This window comes from Rhinopithecus bieti, unplaced genomic scaffold, assembly GCF_001698545.2.
Source record: "Rhinopithecus bieti isolate Rb0 unplaced genomic scaffold, ASM169854v2 scaffold_30918, whole genome shotgun sequence".
Lineage (NCBI taxonomy): Eukaryota > Metazoa > Chordata > Mammalia > Primates > Cercopithecidae > Rhinopithecus > Rhinopithecus bieti.
The window spans coordinates 711,277-732,006 of NW_016813589.1; the positions used below are offsets into that span (position 1 = coordinate 711,277).

The following is a 20,730-nucleotide window of genomic DNA, read 5'->3' on the forward strand; positions in this document are numbered from 1 at the left end:
GTTTTAAATTCAAATTCTTTATTAAATTTTGAAAAGATTATAGATTCATATGGTCCAAAAATAAAAGAATATAACTAGTAAGGGTTTAACAGTAAAAATTTCCCACCCACCCCTGTTCCTACTTGTCTGGTTACCATGCCACCCTGCCTATATGTATCCATTATTATAAATTATTTCTGTTCCTTCCAGAGTTTTTATGCACATGCAAGCAAACATAAACACATTGTACTCTTATTCCCTTCCTCCATCCTTTTTAGACACTGATGGCTTACCTATAACTAGTATACTGTTCTGCATTTAGCTTTTTTAGCATTATTAAGTGGAGATATTTGCATATTAGTACATGGAGAGTTCCTTCATTTTTTATTTTTTTGAGCTGCATTGTATAGCATGGCACAGACATATCACAACTTGTTCAACTAGTCCTCAATTGATTGATATTTAAGCTGTTCCTAAGGTTTTGCTCTTATAAACAGAGTTGCAATGAATGACTTTACATATGTCTAAATTTTTTTTTAATTAAAAAATTTGTGGTGAAATACACATACATAAACACTGTCTTAACCATTTTTAAGTATATAGTTCAGTATGGTTAAGTATGTTCACATTATTATGCAATTGGTCTCCAAAACTTTTCATCTTTCAAAAGTGAAACTTTATACTTGTTCGATAACTCGCTATTTCTTCCTTCTCCCAGCCCCTGGGAACCACCATTCTGCCTTCTGTTTCTATGAATTTGACCACTCTAAGCATCTCATATAAGTGGAATCACATAGTATTTGCCTTTTTGTGACTGGCTTAGTTGACTTAGTGTAACATCCTCAAGGTTTCTCTATGTTGTAGCATGTGTCAGAATTTCATTTCTTTTTAAGGCTAAATAACATTTCATTGTATGTCTCTACCACATTTTGTTTATTCATTCATCCATTGATGGACATTTGGGTTGCGTCCACCTTTTGGCTATTGTGTAAACTTGTTTTTAAAGAAGGACAATTTTGTTTCTTTCAAGTGGTGGAATAGTGCAGGCTAAGCCTCCAGAGGGTTGTCAGAGAGCTGTGTTAGGTCTCAGCTTTACTGAAAGTTATACAGGAGGCCCCTGGATCCAGCCCTGTCAGGTACTCATGCATGCTATATTACTTCAATCCTCACAGCTCAGTGAGGTGGACAAAATTACTCCAGTTTTCAAGAGTAGATTGGAGAGATTCTGATGACATTGGGTCACACACATAGTAAGAGGCAGAGCTGGCTTCAAACCCAAGTAGTGGCTGCTTTGTCATCTGGTGCTTTGCTACAACTGTCAGCAAAGATGATTGCTTCCGAAACTTGCAGTTTTCCCTTCCTCATTTTTACCCACACAGTTCAATAGCCAGCACCTCCCTAATTCACAGTGCAAGCCTGAATCCACCCTACTCTAGTTCAGAATCATCCATTTTACAGGTGTAGGATCTAAAGTAGTTATATGTTATATTACTTTTCTCTGTGTGTCAGTTTCTAAAATTAGATTTTTTTTTCCTGATCATAAAAGTAACACAGGCCGGCTGGTGCAGTGGCTCACTCCTGTAATCCCAGCAGTTTGGGAGGCCAAGGAGGGCACATCACGAGGCCAGGAGTTTGAGACTGGTCTGACCAACATGGTGAAACCGCATCTCTACTAAAAATACAAAAATCAGCCAGGCATAGTGGTGGACGCCTGTAATCACAGCTACACGGGGGGCTGAGACAGAAGAATCACTTGAAACCGGAAGGCAGAGGTTGCAGTGAGCCAAGATAGTGCCAATGCCCTCCAGTCTAGGCAAAAGAGCAAAACTCCGCCTCAAAATAAAAAAGTAACACAGGCCCACTGTGGACAATTTAGAACACGTAGAAAAGCTTAAGGAAGGAAAACACAAACCCATAATGTTATCACTTGTGTGGAGTTCCACCACTTTCACCAGTTGTACCTGGTTAACTTGGTTTAACATTTAGCAGTAATATTTTCTAATGCTGTTGTTTTGTAATTTATTTTAGTTTTTCATGAATACTTAATACACCCAAAGCCATTCTGTGGGTACAAAATCTATACCCTTGGGCAGGGATTTACGTTGGGGTCCCTGGTGCTTAGTGGACTAGATATTCCAGTAAACAGTCAATGCTGCCATTTGACTTTGTTTTCAAAACAAGAACTCACAGTTTTCTGGGCCTCATAATTTGATTTTCCCAGATTTCCCTTTTTCTCCTTTCTTTTCAAGGTCTGGCACATAGTTGGCACCCAATACATAGTTAATTAATGAATAAAAAATATCTTTTCTATTGGCTCCCACAATTTATTTTGATTTTCATTTTTGCCAAAGAAAAGCGTTTCTAGGACCATGTTAGGGTCTGGTTAGGAAATAAGGAACCAAAGTCTGGTATAAATTTGACTTTCCCAGCAGCTTGTTCTCTGCTTGTCCTCTTGGCCTGAGGTGTCAAAAAGCTCTCAGAGAACCTTCTATCCACGCTACCTCCCAACCCCTAAGGGCAGAAGTGTTTGGATTTTCACTCCAGCATATATTCCCTAGGAAAATTTTCCTATGAACTTGGAAACTCTGGCTCTCAGAATGCTGCCTTCTCAAAGCAGGCTAATTATGGTGATTCAAATGGCTTTACAAGCCAGAATGTAGACAGCATACAATTAGAGGCTTGCTAAATGCCTGCAAAATGCAGTTCTCCCTAATTTCATTACTGTCTCTTTTGATTAGAGGCTGATTACTTTCAGCCCTAATTTTCCTGCTCGCCTGGGTCTTAGCGCCTAGACTAAGAACCAAATCATTTATATTGGTGGGAATTGCACATGTTGCAAATATCGAACCATATAAGATAACACTTGGGATATATTTCTGGATCCATAAGGGTTCCTGAGATTGGAACTTCTTCTTGGGTCTTTTCTGACTATTAATTTTCATTGTTTTCTGAGCAAATTCTTCATGGGGCGTTTGAAAAGCAAATGAGAACGAGCATCCTTTGCTCAGGGTAAAATGTTTAGGTGTAGAAGTGGTGCACTCTATGAAATCCAGAGGATTCTGCTTGCAAATCTCTATGCCCTGGCTTTGAGCTCTGTCCATCTTGAGAAAAGTGTACCTTTTTGTAATTTGTCTGAGATTACAATGAACTCCAGGCATTTCATTCCCAAACTTATGTCCAGAGCAGCCCTTGCTGATCATTCCATTTTTAAGATTCAAACCTCTCGCGCTTGGTTGGAGGCAGTATGGTGTAATAGAAAAAATTCTAGATAGGGGTCCAGTGACCTATGAATTACCACTATTGCCTTTATTGATATTATTCTTAATAAGATCCAGCCCTTTTCTGTCTTATTACTGAATGCTCCTCAAAACGCGACTTCTACTTCCTGGTCTAAAGTGGCTGTTCAGGCTCCTGTCATCATGTCAGCATTCCACTCAGGAGGGAGAAGAAAAGAAGGAAAACGCCGTTCATCCCTCTTCTGTTTAAAGATACTTCCTAGAAGTTACATGTCCCACTTCTATTTAAAGACCATTGGCCAGAACTTAGGTCACATACCTAACTGCAAACAAGGCTAGGAAATGTTCAGGGTAGCACATGTTCTAAAGGCTTTATATGCATTATCACATTTACCCCTGACCACTCCACTATGGGGTAGTTATAAAGACCCAAAGAAGCAAAGGACTGGCCTAAATTTACGCAGCATGGGCTGGTAGAATCAAGATTTGAACCCAGGCCCCCTTGTTCCAAAACTAGAGCTCCTAATCACTAGGACATACCACCTGAATTTTTTTTCTTTTTTAATTTTAGCAAGGAAAGACTGCCCTGGCTCTGGCCTCCAGGAGCAACCATAGCCTTGTAGTGGACATGCTCATTAAAGCAGAGAGATACTACGCCTGGAGAGAGGTAAGGAAGGCCGATCCCAGCACAGCAGGGGCTCTCCTGGCAACACCCATCTTCTTTGGGGGGCAGTGTGGGGTCTGTGCCATTCTTTGCTCTAATGAGGAGAGTCCTGGTCAGTACAATTATAACTCTCCCTTCTGTCTTGTGCTGCCTCATTCATGGAATGAACAGCTGCCTCTTCCTCTGCTGATGTCAGACGTCAGAACTGAGTGCGTAGAGTTCACTAGGGCCAAGGGGCATTGTCCAGGCTGGCTCTAATGGACCTAGCGTGTGAGCCCCTGATGGGTGACGCCCTGGTTGTGCCCTCTGTCCACAGTCTGGCCATGAGCTATTCCCAGAAGCACGAATGAGTGGTTTAAAAAACTTCTTTCTGTGGCTCGGCAGTTTTCAACACATCCCTGTGCATGCTTTCGGGCACTCAAGTATTCTGTGAGAGTCACGAAAACCTTATTCATCTAAGAACGCAAAAAAAAACTAGTCTGTAAGTCATTCTTTTTGCTGTTCTTTTATTTTTATTTCCTCTGATATCTGCTACCCATGCAGCTTCTCAATAGACTGCCCTCCCCTGCAAGATTCAACTCTGTGCCCTCAGGCAAGAATGGCACTGCCAGGCACCATTCTTGACTTACAGTGATGTGCTGTTTCCATTCTAGGCTGCATGGCTACCCCTGGCCCAATGTGTTAGCTCCAGAATTCCGGCCCAAATCACTTGAGGCCCACCCTGAGTGTCTACGAACCTGGATTGCTGTCCACCTGGCCAGTCCTGGGAAATTTCCCTTAAATCCTTAAAGCAAACAGCATTTACTCATCTCCTTCTCTCTCACAATCCTGTTTAATTAGCTTGGTAGTCTTGATATATATGGATTCTTTTAAAGGTCACACCATCCTCCTTGCAACTTTTCTTGCCTGTAAAACAAAACCAAAAAAAGTGCTTTGCTTGTAAAAATTTTTTTTTTAATTTTAACAATTGGAACTCTCTGTTTCTTCTCTCCCATTCATCATATTCTACGTTCTTCCGTCTCCTCCCTTTACCTCTTCCTCTTTTCCTATCCTCAGGCTCAATTTCTTAAATTACCATTGTATTTTATTGAAGACAACTTTACCAAGTTCCATCTTTTCTCTTTCCCTTTAACTTGCTTTCACATTTTCTTTGGAAATAGAAATATTCATTGGTTCTATTTTTAATTCCTGATAGCTTTTTAAAAATTATTTTGGGTAGATGAGAATAAATTACTTTCCCACCAAATGAATACGCCCTCTTTCCTAATGAATCTTTAAGACATAAAAGTTAGGTATACTTTGAAAACCATATATAATACATGAGTATAGCTAAAGGAGACCCCCAGAAATGGTAAGAGTTGTTAACTCTGGGGACAATTGGGATCCTGGGGTCTGGAGTGGGAGAAATACTTGGTTTTTAAGATGCATCTTTAAACATTTTTTTAACCAAATGCATTTATTATTTTAAATCATCTTTGTTCATTGAACAAGTTTATATCCTCACCTAATATAAAATGGTTCCTAGTAAAAGGATTAAAGATATGATTTAAATTCCTCTCTTATATTCATTTATCCTTTAACCTAACCACCCAATCATCCATCATTGAATTCAGTGGTTCAGAGGCAAATGGGAGCTTCCTAAAACCTGACTTATGTTATTTTAATTTCCACCAGTTCTGGCTCATGTTATTCCTGCAAATAGTTCAGTGCTTTGGCAGGCAAGCTATTTAATGCTTTCACTGGCTGCTGAAAAAGACCTAGATTTCCAAATCTCCTGCCCTTTTCAATGGAAGCCTAAGGGACCATACAATCCAATCCTGAAATGCACAAACCATGTAAGTTTCTTGAAGAACTAAAAATGTTATCGCATAAAGATAAATGCGGAAGCATTTTGTGTTCTTCCCTTTCCCTTGTGACGTTTAGGCTTTTGTTCTTGTTGGATTCATCATTGTTTCAGGAGATGGAATGAGGAGAGAAGGACAAAGTGAAGTGGCCTGCAGCTCCCAATTTTGTTGGATCTCCCCATCCTCAACCTTACTTCTTTTGGAATTCCTGGGAGCTAGGCACTGTGGAAGTAAAGCTGAGGTTGGGTTGGAGAAGACCCTGCTTTTTACAGTCTCTAAAACAATTATGGGTAATTCACACCTCCCATTCCTATTCCAACTTCTGTACACAAAGTTCAGATACTAGAGGAAGGTTTTGCCCTTCTTGGCCAAGCTTCCCAGGAGGAGCTTATTGCGCTTTCCTTGTTGAGCTTCCTGGAGGAGGTTGCTGATGCTGTGAAGGATCCATGGTGGGGGCCCATCAAGTTCTTCTCATCAGTGTTGAAACCCAGGGTCCTAGACACTTTTGGTTCATTTCCTGCCCCAGCCTTGATTCCCATCTTGTTGTTAAGAACATTTTCATTAAGGTACACCTCTATGTAAGTGAAAGACAAAAATAGAAGTCACTATACATGAAAAAGGAGAGGTAAGTAGGAAGTCCCAGACTTCTTGGTGGGCCACGTGTCCTGCGTGTCCTTAACTGATCTGCAACCTTCTGTAGGAGGATAACCTGGAGCCCTACTGGCATAAGCACAACATGCAGTTCTAGGAAGCGGCGATGTCTGCTTTCACTCAGTGATTTTCTCCAGTGTTTGTGGTTTGATTCTGCAGGACTCTGGTGGATTCTGCTGAAGGGACAAAAGGAACCTTGCCAATCTAGGCATAGCGCTGTTGGGCTGAGTCTGGCTGCAGCGACTTTAAATGACGTCCACTCCTGTCCTCTCTACCCCCTGGCTCACCTCTTCCCCAAGCCCCACCCTGAGCTAGGCTCCTAGTTTGCTCTCCTCATGCTCACCAGAGAGCAGGATGAATGAGGGACCATCTATGGGACATCTTATTAAGGGACATCTTATTAAGGATACAGCCAATCTGGGCTCACCGAAGCTTCGATATGAGAACATCAAATACACAAAAGAAGAAAAGCGGATGTGGGTTCAAACAAAGGCCATTAAAGATGGTTTTGTTGTTGTGACACATCCTTTCCCAAGGCAGCCTCTCTGTTCTCATTCTCTGTTCTAAGCAGCATGGGACACAATCGGCAAAATCCCTCACATTTCCTGTGTCAGACAGACGGTACCCAAGCTTTTAATTTCAAGCATTTGTTTCCATTTTGGATGGCAAAAAAAAAAAAAAAAAAAAAAAAAAATGATCCAGTGACAGATGGCATTGAAAACATAGTCTCAGTGACCACCTTACTAGTTATGTATGAAAAACATATATACTCTGGAATAAGGTAATAAGTAGAACATGTGTGAAATCTTCTGATAAATTATTTTCACTTTAGGAGCATCATGAAAGCATCAGGGACCCATCAACAGGCTTTCCTCTGACATTCAAGCAAGACCACAGTCTGGAGACCAGACACATTCGCACGCTCCTCTGGGGCCTGGCTTACCATCAGCTGAAGGCCAATGAGTGGCAGAGGCTGGCCCGTTCGTGGAACTTTACAGATGACCAGATTAGAGCCATTGAGGCACAGTGGTCAGGTGAGTACAGACTAGGTGACGTGGGCAGGAGGAAGTCACTGTTAGGAACAGCAATGCCTCCTGGTGTGGGGTCTTCCAAGGAAGTGTGTGGCACTCACAATAAGCCGCAGTCTTCGAGGGGCCCAGGAGTAGGGGCAGCTAGCTTAAATCCACACCAGCGATTTGGGTGTTAAGATTTGCAGAAAGTGAATGCTCATGGTCTGCAGGAAACTGAAGTTTGCAAGGGATGATTATATTTATTGAGCCATATCAAACATGTGGCAAAGGCTTAGAGAGAAATTCAGGTTCCCAACTGGACGGTCACTTAAGGAAGCAAGGATTTAATAGCTGGTGTGTCAGTGGGAAGCCAGTCTGATTTCTATGTTCCTTGAGACTGTCCTGGGGTGAATGGGTTTATTCCGTAATCAATAGGCTCACTGTTTAAGTCCGTGCTCCAGAAAGAGGAATTCCTTAAGCCAGGTGGGTGGGGGAGAAAGGGTTCTCGTAGGACACTGCCTTAGGGGAGACTTGGCTGTCCCATGAGAGACATGGGGAATATAGACTCAGAGGGCTTTCTTGGCTAGATGATTCCAAGCAATGGAATCATTTCAGGTGGACTCAAACTGTCAGAATTAGTGAGGTCAGGTCAGCTAGATACCTTAATTTCGCTTTTTTGTAGTTAGACGAAAACCTAGGAAACATAGAAAGTTTACTTGGCATTAATCAATGAATTAGCTTTGAAAACAATGAAGCAAACACGTTTCTCGGCAAAGTGTTTTATTCAGAGCACAGCCCTCTCGTGGACATCCTAAGACGAGAAGGTGTCCTTGCTCAGGGGTCGATTTGTACCAGGGATTGCTGGGAACTGGGGATGGCAGAAGCACAGCCTGTGAGCACACACCATTTATACCACATACAAGTATACGAGACTTTGTATTGCACATTCTTAGGATTCATTTTCATGTGAAAAATAGATGATAATATATTGAAAACATTAAATGCTCACTAGTTTCTAACTAGAAAAATTTTTTTATTGTTGAGATTTCTTTTTTGTCATTAGTTAGGCTTATAGTGTTGTGTGAAGTCTTTAGGAAAATTGAGTTGCCTCCTGGAACTCTATCTTGACCTAAAGAGATGACTGGAAAATACAGTGTTATCTTCAGGTACTTGCCAGCAGGACAAGGGAGATTTTAAAGTGTTTCGATGGAACGTTTATGGAGGGCCTGGAGTGTTTCTCTGCTGGATGAGGGACAGATACATCAGCTCTCTAAGCCATGCATGTTTGATAGCGTTTATAATCTAGTTGGCACAATAACAATGACATTTACAATTCAATTATATTATAAATGTCCAGGGTACATTATATTGTAATGTACCCTTATATCCAGGGTAAGGTTACCGGCAATGGGGAGTTTGTGGGCTTTTGAGCAAAGGAGTGACAAGACTCATGATGGTATTTAAGACAAATTAGTTTGTCAAGAGCAAGATTAGGAAAGGAACAGAGGACTTGTCCAGGAGTACATTCTGTAAGCATGCAGTTCCCTCTCCCTGAAATGCCTGCCTCTCTGTAACAGTCTGTCCAGTGAACTTCTCCCTCACCCCTGCAGAGCTCAGGCCCTTCCTTTGCACAGCATGTCTGCTCCTGCACACTCTTTCTCAGAGCAAGGAGCCTGTAGTGAAGTCCTTTTGGGAACCACAGTGGCTTTGTGGCTCCCTATCCCAAAACTTCCCCCAACACCTGTCCAGGCTGAGATATCCAGTGAGTATTTGTCAAATGCATAATCCTGGCCCAGGGATGCAAACTTCCCTCAGAGTAGCTTTCTTGAAACTGGAGTGGCAGAATGAACGGTGCATGCTTGCTGCTCAGAGTGGGGAATATGGAGCAGCAGTGGCAGCAGCACCCGGGAGTTTGTTAGGTGCATGGATTCTTACCCCAGACCTACTGAATCCGAACGTGCATTTTAGTAAGATACCCGGGTGACATAAGCACTGGGAGTTTGAGGAGCATTGGTCTATGAGAAGTTGCACATCTCATTAAAATTGTTACCACTGGGCAGGCACCACAGCTGTCCTCTCTCTTGTACATTCCTTTGGGTGTGTGCCAAGCACAGTAGGTGTGAGGCAAGAGTTGGAGGGAATGCAAATGCTGGTCATCATAAAGCAGCACAGCGAGGGCAACTGGAAGGGTTTTTTTCGAAGAGGAACAGACATGTGCAACCACAGTCATTCAGAAAGTTTAGTTGGAACCGAGATCACAATGGAAAGAGACAGCAGCTCGTGGTGTTTTACCTCGGACCTCTTGTGCTTGGCACAGGAAATGAAAGCTTCCGTGAACATGGCCACAGGGCTCTGCTTATCTGGCTACATGGGACCCTGATGACTCAGGCTGATCCGGCCAAGCACCTGTATGAAGAGCTGGTACACGCAGGTTTCCCAAAACTAGCTGGTAGGTGACAATTTCAACAAACAGAAATTCTTTCTCCCTTAAAATGTCAGAAAGCAGTCTACAGAAACACCATCCTGACCAGCTGCAGTCCCAGGGTGGTGTTAGCTGTGGCCCACACGGAACTATGGAAGGGGCTTGTAAGCTGTCAGCAGCTTCTCCTTTGGGGAATGACCCAGTCAATACTGATTACTTGTTAGCCGGGCAGTTCTGTGTCATCCCCTACTCGGCATTTGAAAAGTGGGGAGTGTTTTGTTTATGCATATGTGTGGTGGGGGGCGGGTGGGGTGGGGCAGAAGTGCTAAACCATCCCATACAGTTATAAGATTGTTCTCCACAACGAAGAGTTGTCTTGCTCAAAATGCCATTTTCCCCTCGTTGAGAAACTGCAGGTTAGTGTTTATGAAAATGTTATCTCTAGGTGGAACACAAAGAGCAGACAGGCTATTACTTTGCCACCTGTGGTTATTGCTAAAAATCACTCTGCCAAAATCACTGACCATATTGTCAGGAAAGATCCTTTAAGAGCTTATCAATAAATTAGGAGGTGTTATAAGTCTCATATAATAGCAAGCATTCAAGCAAAAAACAGGAACATCTGCCATTATTTTCACTGAAGCAGTTTTACCTGGAGCAAGAAGATAAATGAGTGAACACCGACTGATCCAATAGTTTCTACCGGTAGTAGGTACAAGGAACAGTGTGTGGATACCTACCTTCCATCACACGATCTCCTAATATTGGAGTTGTTCCCTCAACTTTAACCCTGTTCCCATTGGCCCCGAGAATATTCGCCAGCGGTGCTTGCAGCATTTACCCCGAGAAAACTTTGCCATGAATTATCTTGCTTTTATGATTATTTTTGCATTGCTCTAGTATATCGACTTTGGAAACAAAATACATCATTCTACTTATAGCATTCTGTTTTTAGTAGTGGTATTTCCATTTACAAAATATGTAAATTCTTGATGGTTGAAAACGTCAAGTCCTAGAAAATGTAGCATTCCTACATGTGATGTTGACATCGTTCTCAAACAATTGTTGCCCAAAGATTCATTCAGTGAATCTGATTTTTCGGAAATTGACGATTCGGATGATTCAGACTATTCTGATGTTTGTTCTGTTTAGAAATAACTCCAATAACAGTTTTATATTTGTTTTCACATTGAAAATCAGTCAGATTTGCTTCAGCCTCAAAGAGTGTGTTTATGTAAAATTAAAGAAGTGCTGGCAGTGAGCTGCACTTTTTTTTCTAAAAGGGAAAAGGGTTAAATGTATTCTTCCTATGAAAGAGGTTCCATAAGAACTCTCAGAGAAGACACAGATGCAGTCCACTGAACTGGCTAAGGGTATGTATTCTGACGCAAGGCTGTGTGAGCTCACTCTTGAACTCCAAAGCTGACTGCTTGTAAATCTTGAGCAAGTTCTATGACCTCCCTGTGACAACCTTCTCATTTATTAACTAGGAAAGAAAATAAAAATGTTTACTTCAAAGGGCTGTTGTGGGATTTAATAAACAATAGTGCCTGGTAGACAATAAGTGCTTTAAAAATGTTAGGTATTAATCAATGTTATCTTATTTTTTTCCAGAAAAGACTCGTCATTTCAAAAGCAAAACTGACTCAAACTCCAAGAAATGTGTAGTTTCATAAATGCCCAAAGAAATTGTATTTCCTTGATTTTCCACTCAGCATTCAGTTCTTTTAATGCCATAAATTTCTCCTAGCAGTAGCACTGATTTTCAGCTATGATGATGGTGGTGACAGGGTACTGTTTAACAAGTGAAAGAAGAGTAATACTATGATACTTTTCAACCTCTAAAAAGCCAAATACAGTTTTTTTGCTGAGGGCAAGTTATATATCATTTTTCCATTTCTGTCATTTGATGTAACACATGTAATAAGATAATCTAGGAGGGTTTTGTATGTCATGTTTTTTTCTAAAAACTCATGGGAGCAGCATCATGGTACAGTAAAAAACCAACGGTTTTTACAATAGATGAATATAGTTTTGAACTTGGTTTTGCCACTTATTAGATGTGAACCTTTGGGCATGTTAATGTTGTTTAAGTTCTTAGATCTTCAGTTTCCTTCTCTATAAACTGGGACAAATGTCTATTTAATCCACAGGGTTGGAGTAGAGATGAAGGGAAAATGCCTGTGAAATGTCTAGCCTCATGCCCACAGTATGGAAATCAACTATTATTTCTCTTTCAGTAAGAGAAACTGGGTTTGGAAATTTATAGTCATTGTTGACTTTAAATCACACATAATGTGTAATATATTACTTAGGAAAGACCAGAAGTATGTACACCAATTTTTTTTTTTTTAATCTCGTGGTGATGTAATTACTGATGATAATTTTCTTTGTACTTTTGGGTACATTCAATTTTTTTCACAATGAACATGCATTATTTTTGTAATCTGAGAGTTATGAAATAAATGTAAAATCGAGTATCAATTTGTGTCGGTTTATGTGCACCTATTCATTGGAATTGAAGACTCTCCATTCTCAGATTCTGACTCTAAATTTACAAGGCACATAATAAAACCATAAGCAATTTCAATCCAGTTATTCTATCATGAATTTATAGTTTTATGTCTTTGTCTCATACTGATTGTAAGTGGCCCACTTAATCTTACGAATGTTTAAAACAGGTAATAGAGTCATATGATTCCAAAACATTTTTCAAAACCATATTGAGAAGTCTTGTCCCATCTGTTCTTCAGCATGGCCAGTTTCCACTGACCTCTCTTTATCACTGCTCCCCACCAGACTGGAGTAACCTCTTTATGCAAAAAGAAACAAATATGAATACATACTATAACTGTGTAAAGTGTTTAATTGTTGAATTTATGTTAACTTAGGCCAACACTAATTGCTTGGTGCTTTAGATAACATACATTTCTAGAGCTTAAAGCTTAAAAAGATGTTTATAATATTCTTATTCACAACATTCATAATAGTCACTTTAGTTTGTCCATATTGTTTTGGCTTGGATACTGAAAACCATTCCTAGTTGTAGTCTAGATCCTCCAAAAGTAGAGCTAAGACTGAAGTTTGTGTGCAACAACTTTTTCAGAAGTGTGCATCCGGGGAAGCAGGAGTGGAGGAAAAAGGTGAGTTGTCCAGAGGAGGAGGGAGAGTGAGAACAAAGTGAATTACCTAAGTGGCCATCACTCGGTACAAGCATAGTTGATTATTTAATCTCAGGCTACTCTATTCCGAGAGACATACTATACTAATGCATCTCAGGACAATTCATACGGGGGAGGAGGAAGGGAGAATTGGTCTGTTTACCACAACGCCAAGTATTAATTCTGTGCTGCATGAGTGGGCTGCCCAGTGGAGCCTGCACTCTCCTGACTCAACTGGGAGTGAACGGCGAAGCCCAGGAAGAGCACGCACATGGAAAGGGCGCGAGATGAGGTGCTGGTGGTTTATGTTCATGAAAAGCTTGCTGAAGCCCATGGGGGTGGAGCTGTTTACCACAATGGTAGCTGGGCCAGAATCCAGAACAAGTGTTGTGTAAATATCTAACACCCTTTAAGAAACAGCCTGATAATAATTCAGAAAGGCCTTAGTGGGCCCCATTAGAAAATGGGATTCTATTTGCCTGTGTCACATTTATTCTCTGATGTCCTGTGAACAATGTGAGGCAGCAAGAAAATCTATTTCCTGTAATAAAAATTAGTGCATGAGAACTTATATTCAAATTAGAAGAGGCTTCAGATGATTAAGTCCATCCACTCAGTTAAAGATATGGAAATTGAGGTCCTAGACAGACTCTTTAGAACCTGTTTATTTTTAAGTATTCCATAAGTACTTGTGAAATAGTAGGTAGATTTTACGCTTATTTCACAGATGAGGATCCAGAGATTCATTTAAATTGTCTGGTCCACACAATCAGTCAGCAATAAAACCATTAGAAGCCAAGTCTTGTTCACCTAAATCAGTTCTGCCCAGATGGTTTCTTTGTACTGGCCAGCCATTGAAAAATTTCTGCCCAGGTCTAGGTTTGCTGAGTTGCACAGGGCCACACCACCACAGAACAGTGTTTAGATGTTCAGGGAGAACAAGGTAGGTTCAGTGCTGCAGAGTTTCAAATAAGGTGAGAAAGAAAACCAGAAACAGGATCATTCTAACAAGAAATTTCTGACACTTCTGTAACTCTAGTGCTAGTATTACAAATGTATTCCCTTTTGGCATTAAAAAATGATGCATAGGTGTTGCCATTTCCGTCTATTTTCAACTGTTAGAGTCCTGGAAAAATGAAGACTAACACGCTAAAGCCACAAAAAACTTGGGGCTGGGAGTGGTGGCTCACGCCTGTAATCCCAGCACTTTGGGAGGCTAAGGTGGGAAGATCACTTGAGGTCAGGAATTCGGGACCAGCCTGGCCAACATGATGAAACCTCGTCTCCACTAAAAAAGATACAAAAATTAGCCAGGCGTGTTGACTGGCACTTGGAATCCCAGATACTCGGGAGGCTGGGGCAGGAGAATTGCTTGAACATGGGGAAGAGGAGGCAGTGAGCCGAGGTCACACCACTGCACTCCAACCTGGGTGACACAGCGAGGCTCTGTCTCAAAAAAAAAAAAAAAAAATTATACTTGGTCTTTAACTTTTAAAATAAAATAATAATATCCTAGTTTCTACTAGTTCTGATACTTTGTTTTAGTAAGGTTCCCTCTCAACACTTTGAGTGAATTATAGCTGTGTAATATTGGAAATAATTTAGTGTTTTATAAATAGTGAAAATAAATTTATATACTTTGATGATGTAATCAGCAACAGGCTAAACATATTAAAAAAATAAAGTCCAGTTTCTTTTTTAATTTAAAAAAGTTTTACTTAATTGCTTAAATAAAAAATAACATTAAAATAATTTCTACATATAGTTACAAAGCATGGTAGAGTTTGAAAAAGTCTCTTGTTAATTTTGAACAGATGAACGTGATGTATCCATGATGTTCTAACAATATGGAAAAGTTAAAAACAAAAGACTTCTAACCTTTGGTAAGACCAGAGGGATTAAAAGACCCCACTATGGACATATTCACTTTAGTCAACCACTTTTATGGAATGAACGCTTGTGAGAGATGGGGTGTGAGCTGATCTGGTTCCAAGTGATCTGGAAGCTGAGGTACTACTTTCAGGATGAATGGTCCGGGGATATTTTGCTGCAGTTGCTTGAGGAATGGTTTGCTGAAAAGACAAAAATCTGCTTTAATAATACTACAAGATTACGTATACTATGTATCATTTCATCATCTATCATCTATAATTTAACCCAACAAACATCTGTTAAGATCCAGTGGAGAGAAGCAATGAGGGAGTGAAGCAGCTGTTAAATTAGACGAGGCCCTTCTCTGTAAGGAACCCCTACCCAGTCTGACTGACATGTTCAACACCCACAATGTAGTATCAGAGCTATATCCACAAAGACCATTAAGAAAGCCATGGGAGCCATTCCTCCAACAGGGCCAATTGGAATCTTGTAATGTGTACAGAGGCTTTGTATACAGACAGAAACTGTGGTAATTGGAAGAGGGGTCAGCCCTGAGCCCTCCCCTCATTCGATCCAACTTCCTTCACTCTACTTGACTATGGAAACCAATCCTGGGGCAGAGGGAAGCCCTCAGGATGCAGTCTGGTCCTTACTTTAAACCAGAGCCCTCATATTTAACCTGGTTCACCTAGGAGCAGACTAAAAGTTTTATGCACATCATCTCAGAGCTCAAAGGAACACCTCAGACATAAGCACTGAATCATTAAAGTCAGGACACACGAGACTCAGTCCACACATATAATACGCATGTAATACATGTAAGTACACACTATGTACACAAGTACACATTATATGTAAACATATGAACAATATGTATCAGTACAAGGCTTTTCCCTATTAAACCCGATAAAGCTTCTTAGTAGCCAGCAGTGGGATTTGTTATCAAGGTAAGTTATTAGTCCACGCCACTGACTAGGACATGCCAATTTCTATTAGGATCTTCCACTTAGAAAACTCATTGTTAAAATACTTTAAGTAAAACTATATATATTTGGTCAAAACATTCACTATGTATTTAAAAAACTCCAAGCTGTAGTTTTTGCTTAAAAAAAAGAATGAAACCTCTTAAAACAAAAGATCCTGTCAGATTCTGTTTTAAAAGAACAGAACTCCTTTTAAAGAAAAGAAAATGACCTCTTTTCTTAAAGTATCTTATAAAAATGTTTCTTTGTACATAAATAACTGGATAACCATTATAAATAAGAGAGTACTCTTGCAACAGATAGGAAATTTTAGTTGCCAGTCACCTAATCTGAGCCTACTGAAAAGGCTTTCTCTTTGGGGAGGATGGGCAAGAGGAACTGTAGAAATAAAGAAGCCACTGAAATTATGATACATAAAATATGACAGAGAATGAAGTGGCCCTAGAAGCATGCAATTATCCAGAAGAGGCTACGGTGTCACAAATCGCATCCTTGGTTTTTTAGTAAAAAACATTTCTGGTAGATTTAGATCTTGACTCCCAGGATAAAAACAAATACAGTACAGATGACTGTCACTGTGTCTGTCACATAATCCAGGAAGCTGATGGCTATCTGATTCATATGCAGTTAGTGGGGAAGAAATGTACATACTGAATAAAGGGAGGGCAGCATGGGAGATAAGTATCAAAAACAAGGGTTCTAAATGTTTAGTTCTTTGATTTGTCTTCTGTAAAATATAAATTCTTACTATTACAAAACAAAAGGTTGTCTAATAAAAAATAAACACATATGTGCTCTCTTTACGCCTTCTTTACCTCACAAATGGACAGTCTCTCACCATCTCTATACATTTTCTACATCTGAAAAAACAGAAATGCATTCATTTCTTCTCATTTTGGTAACTTGTCTTCCATATTCAAAATATATAGAAAAGTCTTCTATGAACTTTCAGAGTCTGTCCAACTTATGAAACATGAAACCTAAGATAATTCTAAAATAAATCCTCCGTCATCTCCATGTGTCTATCTGGACTTGGTGCTTCTATCTCTAGCATTCCACCTTGCTAAGGTCCCACTTCACCTGAAGATCAGTTCAAATCAATCCAGCTTGTCTTCATTTAATCATCTAGTGACCAGCTAGTACTCAGGATAAAAGGATTTAAAATCATTCCATGTACTTTTGTTTTTGCTAATACTTAGTAAGTACACAGGAATGTTGTCCAATGCTGAGAATTCATAGAGGGCATTCTCTCTCTCTTTTTTTTTTTCCTGCCACAATATTTTAATTACGTACAAAGGTCTGACATGTCACCCAGAGACCCATTTCACCCACTGCTCTGTTTGGCCGCCAGTCTTTTGTCTCTCTCTTCAGCAATGGTGAGGCGGATACCCTTTCCTCGGGGAAGAGAAATCCATGGTTTGTTGCCCTTGCCAATAACAAAATGTTGGAAAGTCGAGTGGCAAAGCTGTTGCCATTGGCATCTTTCATGTGAACCATGTCAAAAGATCCAGGGTGCCTCTCTCTGTTGGTGATCACACCAATTCTTCCCAGGTTAGCACCTCCAGTCACCATACACAGGTTACCAGTGTCGAACTTCACGAAATCAGTAATCTTGCCAGCCTCCAAATCAATCTGAATGGTATCATTCACCTTGATCGGGGTAGCAGATGGTGCAGGTATCATGAGTCACCAGATGAGGGATTCCTTTTGTGCCCACAAAGATCTTTCTCACTCTGCATAACTTGTATTTGGCCTCTTCAGGTGTAATACGATGTATAGTAAAGCGACTCTTGGTGTCAGATCAGATGGAAATTCTCTCCCGTCTTGTCAATGCTGATGACATCCATGAATCCAGCAGGGTAGGTTATATCAGTTCGGACCTTGCCATCGATCTTAATGAACCGCTGCATGCAAATCTTCTTTACTTCATCTCCTGTCAGGGCATACTTAAGTCTGTTCCTTAGGAAAATGATGAGGGGGAGACACTCTCTCAACTTGTGGGGACTGGTGGATGGATGAGGAGCAAACACACCACTCAATTTATCCAGCATCCAATGCTTTGGAGCTGCTACCCACTTCAGATGCTTCTTGGGACCACGAGCCATGGCTGCGTCAGGCAAGGAAAGAGTGAGCATTCTCTTTTAAAATCAATCCCTGAAATTAGCTGGCTGTGGTGGTGGGCACCTGTAATCCCACCCACTCGGGAGGCTGAGGCAGGAGAATTGTTTGAACCAGTGAGTGAACAATTTTTGTCTCTTTTTAAAGTGATAATAAATCCTTTACATATTTTACTCTTTTGACCACAAACACACTGGATTACTTTTAGTATTTTATAATTTTTACAGTTTGGAAGAAACGATGTTTCTGAAATTAATTTCCCAATAGCAGAAAGGTAGATTTATAGCAGGTTTGAGAAATACAAGTATAAAAACAAACAAACAAACAAAAAAACTGTATCAGGAAAAGGCAGAACAAGTACCAGTCATCATAAATTTTTATCTTCTCAACATGTTATGTAAGTGTTTACTAGTCTGTGAACTCTCAGGAAAAAGACTTTTTGACAAAAGGTCATCAAATGTGGACTCACCACTGTGACTGGATGATGTTTTTCCACAACAACTGAGCTCATGGGAGGAGACACTCCCATTATAGCTAAACCGCTGCTAATTCTATTTTTTGAAGCAAAATCACATCTTCCTGTGATCCGGGCTGTAATAGTTCTTCCTGCTTTCTGTTGTGCAGAGGTTACAACTCTTGGGACATACTAAGAAGAAAAAAAAAATAAAAGAAGTAACGAGGTGGCAGAAAATCCACAGCAAAATTTCTATTAATTTGATTCCATAAATTACAAAGAAAATACACAGGCACTTAAAATAATTGTACGCTCAACCAACTTTAACATGGAAAAAAACAAACAAAATCACAAGACAAAATGCAAAGCATAAAACCGAACACCCCAAAATATCCCTTTAATCTGAGTATGCCAACAATTTTATAAGATTTTAGAAACTTAAAACACCAACTTTTTATTTTGAAATAATGATAGATTTACAGGAAGACACAGGGATCATATTGAAAAGTACTGTGTGCTCTTCACCCAGTTTCCTGCTATGGTTACATCTGACATAATCAGAATATAACAAAGTCAAAACCAGGAAGCTCAACATGACATAATGCCTGTATATAGATCTCTGTCATTTCATCACCTAAGTTCCCATTAACTATCACTCAATCAAGATACAGAATACTCATCACCACGAAGATCTCCCTCGGGCCACCCTTGACAGTCATACCCATCTCTCCGTTCCTTCCCCAACCATCCTTAAGCCCCGGCAACCATTAATCTGTTTTATGGACTTTTTGATCCTTAAGCATAATTAATATTATCATTACACATATGCTTCTGTGTTCTGCCTTTTTTCCTTCTCATTTTATCAATATACTTTTTTTCATGAGGTAATACAGAGACCTGCTATAGTTCTTAATGAGATGGTTTTTACATCAACAAACTACTTTGTCTTTCTTTTTCTATTACATTTAGCACATTTTGCAAAAGCAAAATCCTCTTTTGAGTTACTTCTGTATAATATATTGCAAACAATGGAACGATCATATCAAAAAGTATTATCAGCTTTTATAGCTTTTGTTGCTTACTGCTGGATGATACTCCAGAAAAATATTTACAGCAGGAATAACACATAAGTGGACTATTTTTGCACTGTCAGTCAATTACACACCTGCTCGTTTAAGTCTGAGGTGAAATCTATTCAATTTGTGGTTCCTTATTAATGTTTCATATTTGTATTCCATTTTGTCAACTATCCATCTTATTTGCTAAGAATGGAAAGGATATTAATATTTAAATTTTAAAAAATAGTTCCTGATGAATAGTAAACTCATCTAATAATTATAGATACTTATCTAAAAGTGTAAACAATTTCCTCATTTCATTTATTTGTCTTAATTTTGAATGCATATCCATTTTTTTAAGTTGTGGTTAATCCTGTCATTAATTTCCTCTTGCTTCCATGATGAAACCAAAATCAGCTTTGGACAGCTGAGGTAGTTATACTCTCATAACATTTACTTATTTTGGCTTAACTTATTAAAACATTCGAAATTTCAGTGTGAAGTATTAATCTAAATTCATTTTTTCTCTAAACAGTTTTTCCAAAGGCATTTATTAAGTATCAATCTTTTCCCGATTATTATAGTTCATCTGTGATTCTCCATATTCTGTGTGTAGCTAGATTCTGCATCTAGCTACACATAGTCACAGCTACATATTGAAATGGGAAGAGAGTGGGCTTCAGGAGAGATGTCTCTGGGATAATTAAAATGACGGAGTATTGATGTTTTTGGAAGACCCTACGGAAAATAGCATTCAGTAGGGTTCCGTGATCCCTGGAGAGTTTGCAAATAATTCACTATAGTTGGAGAGAAAACCGAAGAGAAAAATGAAGCAATTAATTCTAAAACAAAACATTATACCAGAAAGGAAATGTAGTCATAGTATACATTCATGGCTTAGCTATATTAGTCATCATAAATGATTTAATCTGAAATTGGAATATCTATAACTAAATATTTACATACAGGGAGGATGAGGAAAGTGAAGAGAGAGAGAAGGAATAAGGTGGCATAAGGAGGCCAAGTCCTTTTTATCTGTAATAAGTTAACAGATGTTTGAAATTAATACATGTAGAAATAATGATATAAACATGTTATTTAGGAAAAAATGGAAACAGAAGAAATAGCTGACAGAGTTAGGGAGAGGGATTTAGAAGACTGTTTCTCACTATAGTCCTTGTAAAATGATTTGGCTTTTAAACCATAAACTTCTATGGATCTTAGGAAGTTGATAAACTAAATCTCAGATTTAAAATATTTACAAATATGTTTTGT

General features: G+C 39.5%; 2 protein-coding genes and 1 pseudogene across 8 annotated transcripts in view; 1 reads left to right on the forward strand and 2 right to left on the reverse strand.

Annotated features, from left to right (window-relative positions):
- Nucleotides 1-12,290, forward strand: part of ANKDD1B (ankyrin repeat and death domain containing 1B) — a 59,019-nt gene extending 46,729 nt beyond the window's left edge. Inside the window, exons 13-16 of the mRNA XM_017848706.1 lie at nt 3,787-3,882; nt 7,207-7,408; nt 9,702-9,833; nt 11,421-12,290. Of these exons, the coding sequence (XP_017704195.1) occupies nt 3,787-3,882; nt 7,207-7,408; nt 9,702-9,833; nt 11,421-11,482 (492 nt within the window). The 3' untranslated portion in view covers nt 11,483-12,290. The remainder of the gene's footprint in view (nt 1-3,786; nt 3,883-7,206; nt 7,409-9,701; nt 9,834-11,420) is intronic.
- Nucleotides 12,291-14,657: 2,367 nt separating this feature from the next.
- The window catches only part of POC5 (POC5 centriolar protein), a 39,824-nt gene continuing 33,751 nt past the window's right edge, over nt 14,658-20,730 (reverse strand). For all 6 annotated transcript variants that reach the window (XM_017848725.1, XM_017848726.1, XM_017848727.1 and 3 more), the window contains 2 exons: nt 18,413-18,589; nt 14,658-15,039 (listed from right to left, as the gene is read on the reverse strand). In XM_017848725.1, the coding sequence (XP_017704214.1) occupies nt 14,896-15,039; nt 18,413-18,589 (321 nt within the window). In that variant the 3' untranslated portion in view covers nt 14,658-14,895. The remainder of the gene's footprint in view (nt 15,040-18,412; nt 18,590-20,730) is intronic.
- On the reverse strand, nt 17,118-17,945 carry LOC108513084 (40S ribosomal protein S4, X isoform-like; annotated as a pseudogene). The gene has a single exon (XR_001880786.1). The product of XR_001880786.1 is annotated as a 40S ribosomal protein S4, X isoform-like (transcript).